We start from the raw sequence: 11,578 nt of genomic DNA on the forward strand, positions 1-11,578 counted from the left end.
CGATCGGGGGTGAAGGTAGGGGTTATTGGTATTACAGTGTGTTATAGGTTAGGATGAAGCTAACGATCAGCAATTGCTATGAAACATTGTTCGTATCAGACGGCAACTCTCCGATGTGATTCCCACAGAATTTATTATCAAACATCTGTGCCAAGCGATGACTCGAGAAGAAAATAGAGGGTGTGCCGTTAGCGCGATTTTCTGACCATCACACTTACCAGACCGTCGCACGTGCTGACGGCGGCAATGCTGTTCGCGTGTGACGTCACGTTGGCGAAGTAATAACAAGATGGCGACTCCACGTGACGCATGCGGTTCTGACTGATGTCCTCGTGGCGCTCGACCATGACGAAAGTCGGCGACAGTGGCTCCATCTTCCGGTGGAGAAGCAATTCAAACGGCTCGTCATCATCGTGAAGTCCTTCGAATTTGTAATGGAGTTGATCGTCGATGACGTCAGCATGTCGCTTGACGATTCCTCCGTGTAGGTCGGTTGGAACGACGAGCTTGTACGCAGGAACTGTAAAGATAAAATTGCAAATAAAGTTAGCGGTGCAAGGGATGAAATCGAGACAAGCCACCTTGTTCCCTGCGTGCGCTCTCGCGCTCTCTTTCTCTCTGCTTCTTTATCTCCCTTAAGATTCATGAACTCACAACGCCCACTCACGATTTCAGATCAGTTCGCCCACGTGCACAACGATGACGCCACCATCGCGTGCCTGCTCGCAGCAGACGACCCCGGCCCGTCGGCTCGCTCACGGCAGCGACAGTGGCGACGACGCCTACGCTGACGATGTCGCGCGCGAGGAGGACGTCGCCGGACATGCGCTCGTCGACGCGCGTCGCTACGGTCGCCAGGACGACCGCCAGCCGAGCATCGTCGTTCACTGGGGGAAGCCCAGCTCAGTGGAAAGGCCGGGGAGAAGAAGCCCGCTGCAGCGATGGACAAGGCCCGCCAAGGACGATTGCGCCCTCTGGCGGAACGCGAACGAAGAACTCGTGCGAGAGGAGAGAAATCGCCGGGAGAACCCAGACCCGCCCGCGGAGAGCGAACCGGATCCGGATCCGGAAGCGAAACGGGAACCGGAACGCGCCCCCTACGAACAGCGCGCGTGGTTCGACGACTGCAGCGCCACCAGCGGCGACCGACGGTCGAGCAGCGACGCGTGTCGTCATCGCGGCGGCAGCGGCGGCGGCTACCTATCGTCATCGTCCGGAAGTGACGTCGACGCTGTCGCCACCGGCGCCGGTAACGATGGCGACATGACGTCGGCAGACGTGCGCATGATCGACCGACTGACGACAGAACTAGGGCTGCGCTACCTGCAGCATCTACCCGATCTTCAGTACGAGCTAGGATGGCTCTGACTGCGTGCGGCGCGGCGCCACCTGGCGGTGAGAGATGGAACTACTTCGCGTCAACCGTCCACGCGTGATCCGTCCGCGAAGGAGTACGCGCTCGCCGTCTACTCGAGGATCTACTTAGTTTAAGTGTGTAAATATAGTGCCAGACGTCGACGTTCCGCGTGCTGTCATTCGCCTGTCATTCGTCCGTCCCTCTGTCCGTCAATTTATCAGTCAGTCTGTCAGTCAGTCTGTCTGTCAGTCAGTCTGTATGCCTGTCTGTTCGTCCCTATTCACGTCTGTCTGTCCGTCAGTCTGTCTGTTCGTCAATCTATCAGTCAGTCTGTCCGTCAATCTATCAGTCAGTCTGTCTGTATGCCTGTCTGTTCGTCCCTATTCACGTCTGTCTATCCGTCAATCTCTCTGTCAGTCAATCTGTATGTCTGTCTGTCATCCAGACTCCAGTCTGTATGTTTCTACTTTCGTCCGTCTGTCAGTCTGCCTACCTGTCCGTTTGCCCGTCGGTTCGTCTGCTAACCATTGCTATGCGCTCATGTTTCGATATAACACAGGTGGCGGTGGCTAACGTTTCAACGTTTTTGTAATAAGTTAATCGGATTTCGTGGTGACATTGCGAGCATTTTTATTTTACGGTGAATGCACCTGTAGAAGATAGAAGAGTAAGCGCATGAAGTTATAGGAGCGCTAGAACCAGTACGCGCCAAGCCTAATCCACGCTATAGCTATATATATATATATATATATATATATATGCTAGCAACGAGTTTCAACATTTACGCTAGCGGGGATGAATACTTGAATTTATCGCGAGGTGAAATTACTCTTGAAATTTTTAAGCTCGTTCGCAAGCAGACGAAGGTATGTCGTAAGCAGGCGCTTGCTGTCGACGTGTCTGCACTACATATTAGATATGATACGCCAGGAACCGACTATGGGCTCAACACCGTAACTGCATACGTTTAATTTTCTCTGTATATTTTATATTGTAGACGGTCGCCATCAGCTGTCACTCGCACACGAGCATAGATCGGTAGCTTTTAATGAGAATATTTGGTTTTGAGTACGATAGTCTAAACAAAAAGCGTCGAGTTGGCTTCGTTTGTGTACATATTCTCCATGATGGGAAGGGCACGAGGAATCGAGGGAGACTCTAATGGAGGGATGAGGTTGAAGGAACCGGAGGGAAAAAGAAGAAAAAGAATGAGGGGACAAAGAAAGAGAGATAGTGAGAGAGACGGACACAAGACAGTGTGTGAGACAGATAGAGTGAGACAGCGGGGGGGCGGGTCGGGAGGCCAGGGGAGGAGAACGAGAGAGAGCAAGAGTTGTTTTGCGTCCAAGAGGAGAAGAGAAAGAGAGAGTGAGGGTGAAATGAGTGAGAGAGAGAGCATAGAGGCGAAGAGAGAGAGAGGAGAGAGAGAGAGAGAACTAGAGAGGGGTGGAGACATGCCACTGAGCATATATCAGTCCGCAGGGCGAACAGCACTTACATGCTGCTTGTGTTTCTCATTAATTACCGTTAATCATCAGAAGACGCCCTACTTTTATTTCACTGCGGTACTTATGCAGCGTGCAGGCGCAAGCCGAAACGTACGCCCATGCTCACCCAAACCATGTCGTGAACAGTGCAAGATACTCACGAGGTTACAGTGAACGTTGATGTATCATATATCTTCCTTTATATACAGCATTTGTTCGTCGACTACTGGACATACGGATTCGTTGTTGTCATAGAATTTAGTGTACGACATTTTAGAATAAAATGCTGATACGTTGACGCGTGTGCGTTGTTAGTTGTTGTTCTGTCAACATCAATGTTCAGTCACACTGTCTCTCCCGCCTGCTATCCCTCGTATACAGGTGTTCATATAACACTACATATACCGAGTACAGTGGGACTACAGAGCACAACATCAGGATGCGAGCGAGTACAGTATGCTTAGAAGCTAAACGTTAGAACACTCGCGTCATGTTTACCGCGACTATATCACGTTTTATATTTAAGAAGGAAAATGCGCGAACCTGCCTCCGTATCTTGTCGGGTTTGTTCACAGAATCCCAACAAGGGAAAACCTTCCTCGGCAAATCGCACAAAATCAATATCGGGGGGGAAAGTACGCGAGAAGTGTTTAGTAGGACGATCTAGTATGAAGATGCTCTCATCAAGCGTTTCTTCCTCCGGCAGTTTGAAGTAAATACAGCAGCATGTTTGAAGGTGACACGCACGGCAGATCCAGAATGGTGACAGTATGATTGGAGTGACGTAACTCCACACGTAGAATGAAGATAGCATGATAATATAGAGGTGACAGTGTGATTGCGGTGATATATCTTCACGCGTAGAATGAAGATAGCATGATTATAGAGGGGTGACAGTGTGATTGCAGTGACGTATATCCGCGCATAGAACGAAGATAGAATGATTATAGAGGGGTGACAGTACGATTGGATTAGCATTTAGGAGATTTAGCATGTATTCGTGATATTTAGAAAGATGTCACCAGGAGTGAATAATAATGAATCTATAATTATTCACTGCTGATGTCACTATATATGGGGAGAGTGACACACAGCTAGGTTTAGCATGTGATCACCATTACTTGAGGGGTGGCAGTATGGTGAGAGTGATAGGCAACTATGGTCAGCACGCATTCATTGTCATTAGAAAAATGGAAGTATGGTGAGAGTGACAAACAACCACGTTTAGCATTACATGTATTCATTGTCATTAGACGGGTAAACGTACGGTGAGGATGACACACAAACGCGTTTAACGTGTGAATTCATCACATTTAGAGGCATGGCCGTTTGCTGAGAATGACTCACAACCACGTTAGTTTAGGATAGGCACGCCCTGCCTGCTAGCAAGCCGAAGACGTGGGAAATAAGCGAATGCAGCACATAGGCGGCTAAGTGATGCGCCGTGATTCATGTAATGTCATTAAAACAGCAGCGGCTGCATTAACACATCTATTATAGCTGCCCCCGCTTACTTCCATCCCACCTCGTCCGTCGCCGTCCGGACGAAAACATATAACTTTATTCGATTAGAACCTTTCAAGACACACGCACACAGGCGCGCGCACGCACATACAACCAGGCGCGTACATACACACGCGCGCGCAAACCACAGTCACACACACGCACACAAACACACGCGCGCGCGCACACGCGCGCGCGCGCACACACACACCACACACACTCACGCACACAGACGCGCGCACGCACATACAACCACGCACGCGCGCACACACACACACACACAACCACGCACGTACATACGCACGCGCGCGCACTCACAGACAACCACGCACGCACACGCACACATAGCACGTACACACAGGCGCGCGCACGAGCACGCACACACACGCACGCACACACACTCCCAATTAGGCGTATGCATGCGCGTCTACGCGCTGCTAGCACGTCAACGTTGAAAGCGTCGGCAATCACAGTTCAACTTCAGGTTACGCACTCGCGTGAATCTAGAATCGTAGAGGCATCGGATGCACGCGTGTAGATACTCACGTATTTCTTACTGATATTAAATCGTAAATATCGGACCGACTGGCGGGAATAGGGAGTGAGGGGGTAGTGAGAGAGGGGTAGCTGGAGGGGGAACGGAGGTAGGGTAAGAGGTTGAGGGAAGCGGTAAAAGAACGGTATTAGGGCAAGGGGGTAAGCGGACGGGGGTAGCAGAGCTGGGTAATGGGGGTAAAGGGAAGGGGATAAAGGGGTAGGGTTAGAGTTAAAGGGAGGGGCGTAACGGGGGACGGGGTATGTGGCAAGAGGTAAAGGGAAGGGGTAAAGGGACGGGGGTTGGGGTAAAGGCGTAACGGGGGAGGGGTGTGTGGCAAGTGGTAAGGGGAGGCGGTAGCTTTGTTGTTGATAGCGGTGTTGTTGTTGTTGTTTGCGGACGCACGATGTCAGCTCAGACAACCCTCAGCTACGGCTGTTTACGACAACGTCACGGTATCACGTGATGTGTTCCGGTAGACATTTGTGTTTCGAGGGAAATTGGCAGCAGCAATGGAAGCGTCGGTTCACGACATTGCAGAATGTTCAGCAAGATAGAGATATATATTAATGAGAGAGAGAGAGTGAGAGAAAAGGAGAGAGAGAGCTAGAGAAAGAAAGAGAGCGAAGGCGATCCGAGACAGAGAGAACGAGAGTGACAGAGAGACAGACAGAGAGAGAAAAAAAAAGAGAGAGAGAGGGGGGGGAGACAGGGAGAGAGAGAAAGAAGAACAGAGGGAGAGAGGAGGGTGATAGATAGAATGGGGGAGGAAAGCCATGTTGAACACACCGCCTTCACTTGTCGTAGTTTGTTACCTCCGCCAAGGGGTTAGCAGGAGGTTATGTTTTCACCGGCGTGTGTTTGACTGTTTGTTTGTGGGTTTGTGGGTTAGTTTGTGTACAGCCTAACTGAAAAAGTTATAGACGGATTGTCATAACATTTTCAGGATAGGTCAGAAATCGCCTAACTTAGAATTGATGAGATTTTCGTGGTGATCCGGATCCAATTAATTAATTAATTTTAATTAATAAAACATTTTGCAGGATAGGTCAGAAATGGGTAACTATAATTGATTAACATTTTGGTTGGATGATCGCGGATTCCAATTAGTTAACTAATAATAATTAAAAAATTCAGGAAAGGTCCAAATAGGGTAACTTGAAATTGATTACCTTTTGGTGTGATCACGGATCCAATTATTATTTAATTAATTAATAATTAATTAAAATTTTCACTTCAATTAAAATTAATATAATAAATTTGTCACAGTGAGACAATTCAGCTTGCTCTGCGAGGTGCTGTGCCCTCGATCTCTAGTTTGTTTATGCTGACGTTTGCGTTATTCCATCAGACCGCCATCGTGTGTCGAATAGAGAGAGGTACCCCGCGGTATATGCGGCGCTGCCACCAAAGGGAATGTTGTATGTTTCGTCACACGATTGCAGACTCGTCCATTGTGTTCATTGCGTCGACATGTAAGAGCGAACTCATGCTTTCTCGCTCGCTCGCCGGAGCACGGGGTAAGTAAAAACGAAGGACCGCGCAGGCTCCTGAACTACTTCTCATGCGTTGCCTTTTTAATTAATGCGGCATAAACCGAAGAGAAGTAGAGAGAGAGCAGAGAGAGAAAGACGAAGAAAGAGGAGAGAGAGAGAGGCGACGAGAGAGAGGGAGAAAGTAGGCAGCGGGAGGGAGAGAGAGAGAGACGAAGGAGAAGAGAGAGACGAGAGCGCGCGCGCGAGCGAGAGAGGGAGGGAGAGAGGAGAACGTGGAGAGAGAAGACGAGAGAGCGACAGAGAGAAAGATGAGAGAGAGAGAGGCGCGAGAGAGGGGGAGCGAGAGGACACACCAGAGAGAGAGAGACGAAAGAGAGGAGAGAAGCCGAGAGAGGGGGGGGGGGGGGGGAGGGGGGGTGGGGGGGATGGGGGGGGGGGTGGGGTGGGTGGGGGGGGCGGGGGGGGGGCGGGGTGGGGGGCGGGGGGGGGGGGGGGGGGGGGCGGGGTGGGTGGGGCGTGGGGGGGGGGGGAGAGATGGAGAGAGAGAGAGAGTGTGTGTGTAACATGTCTCTGATTGCATAACACCACCCGCTCGCGCCCTGGCGTGTTAGCAAAGGAGCTTGCACAACGAGACGACGACAAAAAATACGACGCCGAGCCTGTTGAACTGATTATGATGATGATGATGATGATGAATAATAATAATATAATAATAAGAAGAAGAAAAAGAAAAAAGAGAGAAGTAAATGAGATGATGATGATGATGATGAAGGTGATAATGATGATAATTGATAATGAAGGTGATGATGATGATGATGATGATGCTGAGATGGATGAATGATGATGATGATGGTGATGGGATGATGAAGTAGTAAGAGTCGTTTGCATAAAACATCGATTTTCACCAATAGCCTGTCTAGAACACAGCCTAGACGCCTATATATACGTTGCCTGGTTCCGTCGACCTCCAACTGACATTACCTCCTACATAACTCGGACAATTGCGGGTGAGTCTATGTGTTTGATGGCAAGGAATGATTCAGCGACACAGGTGTGCAAATAATAAGAAGAGGAAGAAGAAGAAGAAAAGTAAGAAGAAGTCAAGAAGAAGAAGGAGAAGAAGTAATAGCAAGACGTGGTACAGTGCGTGGTAAGTCAAGTAGTAGCAGCAGTAAGCTGACCGTTCCTTGTGTGGATATAAATAGGCGTGGTTGTCTGTTATCTTATATCTACCACGCGTTTACAGCAGCAACGTCCCGATTCCTTGGGGGGTTCTGCGTCTCTACGCTGTAATGATAGAGAAGGGCGGGAGGCAAGACCATTCCAACGTCTTGAATTAAAAATACGTGCGCATTTCCTAGCTCCCGATTCATTCTAAATTAGCATCCCACGAGCTGCCCGCTGAGTCTCTTCCGCAGAATCACAAGATTCAACCAGGTAATTAATCGCCAGTCCTCGCGTCAGAGGAATAACCGTTTTCTTTCAGTAAAGCTATTGGTTAGCTATCTGGGCGTCGTGTCACTCTTTGTGTGCGAGCGGGAAGTGTAAGCTGTATAGAGATGTACAAAAGTCTGTCCCATCACAGCTGCGAGCTAGAGGAGCGGACGATAAAATCGTTCGCGAATTCGGAGAGAATTGAATTCAATGGGATGAGATATCTGATGCAGTGCCCGGAAGGAAGGTCGTCGCTATACTATACATATGTGAAGCGTATACGATACAGCAAAACGCGAGGCAGTGCGTGCATACCTAACACGATACACGCGCATGCACGCACGCGCGAGCGCATACACGTTCGCACACGCCGTGTATAGCATGACATGGATCATGACTATAGAGGCTAGCATGTATATCAAGGAGTATAGATATAGATTATTATTATGTATATATAATAATCTATAATATATAATTATATATTATATATATCTATATAGCTCTGATTATTGCCGCATGGGGATTCTATGTGGAAGGTACGAACGCGATAGAAGGTTCCGGACGAGACGTCGGGCCATTCCACCGGCGAGAAAATGAGAGTATAACAGCAGACGGTCGCGTGTATAGTATACCGCGTGGGGCACATTTTCTAGAAATCAATGTCACATATCTCTGGCGCAGAAGTTCGTAGCAACTATAGCCTCGTTCAACACGAACCTCGTAATTCTGAATAGCGGCGATTTCGACATACGTATCGAGACAAATACGTCGGCCGAGGCGTTCACACGCTGATCTCGCGCCCAAAGAAATACGGTATTTGCGAGCCTGCGAGCTGCTTTAAATAAGCCGAGAACCATGCGAAATAAACAAGGCAATGCGCACCAACATGCCGCATAACATACGTAGTACGTCCGCGCTCGACCGTTCTCACTCGCGGTACACATGGAACTGTCAAGCGCGGACCAGTCTATAAAATACGCGGCTGCGAAATCCGGTATTAGTGCGTTACATGAGGAAAGCGCGTCCAAGAAATCCCGTATCGCTCCTCAGCAACGACAAATTATTCGGGTCTGGAAAGCCCGTATTTACATGAAAATCCGATCTGTTTAGAGACCGATCTTGGCCTCGTATTGCTTCGTGGAACGTCTAATACTCGATTTCTCTACGTGTGAACGCGGCTTCATTTCGCTAAAAGCGGCCAATACTCGACGTACTGGCTGGCCCTATCGCATCGAATTATTCGTTTAGTGCGGAAGAGGTATAGATACTCATTCCTTGCACTCGACATTACTATTTCAATTTAGGCGCAATGCAAAAAGCAGCTCAACCTATCAGGAGTCGTGTACACGCACTATAAATAAATCGACCTTTTAATTTGCCCCGCGCGAAAAAAATTCATCCTACGTCGTAAAGAGTAATTAAAGCAATTTTGACGCAGTCAGAATTCCCGTATATCGACATGAAAAAATGGTAAATGAACTCGCCGATCTAATGAATCGCGGCAAAAAAGAGCGTTCACCGCTTGAACATGCATGACTCTCAGCCTGTCGTCATGTAACGGCTAACCGCAGCTGACATTTTGCCGCGTGCGATTCAGGACACGCCAACCCGCGCCGTTACAGGGCGTTCCACCTTCTGTTTTTCGCAGCTCGCCGCGTCGTAACGAATCACCCCGTTCTTCGCTGCTGTAGAAGCCACGCAGCAGCATACGATCGAGGCGAGTCTATCAGCATATCAACGCCAGGTTACCCGAGGAAGATTGCTAGGTTCGTTAAGTTGTTTTGTCAACGCTTAGTTTTCCGCCTTTAGCTTGTGACGTCCAAATGGCAAACAAGTGAACAAATTTGACGAATCGTCAATACGCGTCACGTTTCACGCGAAGCAGTCGTCCAGAGTATTATTACCGCTTGTGCACAGATTCAGCGATAGTTTCCAGACATGATGCATTCCATCAAACAGTGATCTAATTTTATGGAGTGTTATACATAGTTTAACATAGTTAACCCATAGTACCCCCCACCCACATAGTAATTATACGTGCCACGTTAAATTAATGTCGTAAAAGGACGGCATCTAGTCTCTGCGCGTGACAAATCAGACACATTCGTATTATATAGATCCACTTATATATACTTTAACGCAGTTACATTATAATTCTGCTAGTAGGTCCTAATATCTATGCTATATGTTCTTACTTCTAGCAGAGGTAGAACCGCTGTGAAAAATGCATTCGTGTGCGGTTGAACCTTTCCACTTCGATTACGCTTCGCTTCTAATCTATATTGCTATTCCATTTCATTCTATTTCTTATCTCTATTCATATAATTTAATAGTACAGATCTGTGTTTAGCCGAATACCGCATTTGTTGATGATGTAGTAGTTGTTGTGTGCGGCGGCCTGCTAAGAGTAATTAATAATATTAATGATTATGTACTTACATGATGCGAGTAGAGACAATTCGCCCCGGGCGATTCCCCATACGTCCGAGAAGCGATCACGTGACGCGCTGACGTCATACTCCGCCACTAGAACGCGACCTCGCGACAGAACCGATCAGAATCGGGAAATGTCGATAAAGCCTTTCATTCATCGTTTGTTCAACGCTTCATTCGACAAAACGAGTTTTTCGAGCGTAGGCATTTTCTCGATTTTCTACTCCGTCTCAGAGCGGTCTACGTCGTAAGATATTGAGAAGAGTTTACAAAATCGTTAACATAGAGTCAAGGTCGCGTGTATGTCGTGTTGTGTCGCTGTTGGTGTGCGTGCGTGCCGTGCGTGCGTGCGTCGTGTTGTGTGTGTACGTGTTGCATGCGTGCGCGCGTGCGTGGCGCGCGCGCGGCGCGCGAGGTGGTGTGTGTGTGTGTGTGTGTCGGTGTGGGGGGTGTGGGTGTTGTGTGTGGTGTGTGTGTGTGGGTGGGTGCGTCTGCGTTGTGTTCGTCATTTATCCTCCCGCTCGTGTGTTCGTCGTTTGTGACTGTGTCTGATTTGATCTTATTTCCGCTCCTCGCTCTCTCTCTCGTCTCTCTCTCTCGTTCTCTCTCGTCTCTCGCGACAAGCAAGTCTGTATTCTGACAGAGTGTCGCTATTTCGTGCTTCTGTTTAAGGCGCCGCTCACTGTCTCTCTCACCGTCTCGCTCTCTCTCCGCGCTCTCTTCTCTATGCCGTCTCCTCACTCTCCGTCGCTCTCTCTCTCGTCTCCGCTCTGCTCTCGCGGTCCTCACGTCTCCGTCTCTCACGTCTCTAATTCTCCTCGCCCCCTTCTCTCTCTATTATGCCTCTTGTCTGGGGGTTTCCTCGCAGGCCTTCTCACTCATACAGAATCAGATAGGGGATGCAGGACAGGGAGCAGAGAAAAACAGAACGAGCGATAGAAATAAAGAGATAAATTGAGACACCATGAGCGGGAAGTGGGAAGCCGTGAGGGGAGAGCGACAGAATAGAGCGAAAGAGAGGAGAGAGAGGAGAGAAGGGAGCGCGAAGAGAGAGATGAGAGAGAGGAAAGACAGAGAGATAAATAAGAAGAGAGATAGATGGGAGAGAGAGAGAGAAGAGGTAAAGAGGATAAAATAGATCTATAGAGAGAGAGAGAGAGAGAGAGAGAGAGAGAGACCGAGAGAGAGCGAGAGAAGAGAGAGAGAGAGAGAGCGGAGATGAGAGAGAGATGAGAGAGAGAGACGCGAGAGAGAGAGAGAGAGAGGAGGAGAGAAGATGAGAGAGCGAGCGCGAGAGAGAGAGAGAGAGAGGGAGAGAGAGAGCGAGAGAGAG

At 48.9% G+C, this 11,578-nt stretch overlaps 1 protein-coding gene across 1 annotated transcript in view; it reads right to left on the reverse strand.

Annotated features, from left to right (window-relative positions):
- Positions 1 to 218: 218 nt before the first annotated feature.
- LOC106812767 (A disintegrin and metalloproteinase with thrombospondin motifs 18-like) overlaps positions 219 to 11,578 on the reverse strand; it is a gene marked incomplete at both ends in the record, with an annotated part of 15,456 nt that continues 4,096 nt past the window's right edge. The window contains 1 exon segment of the mRNA XM_014816737.1: positions 219 to 520. Coding sequence (XP_014672223.1) covers positions 219 to 520 — 302 coding nt within the window.

Source organism: Priapulus caudatus, unplaced genomic scaffold (genome assembly GCF_000485595.1).
Source record: "Priapulus caudatus unplaced genomic scaffold, Priapulus_caudatus-5.0.1 Scaffold684, whole genome shotgun sequence".
In the NCBI taxonomy this organism is placed as follows: domain Eukaryota; kingdom Metazoa; phylum Priapulida; class Priapulimorpha; order Priapulimorphida; family Priapulidae; genus Priapulus; species Priapulus caudatus.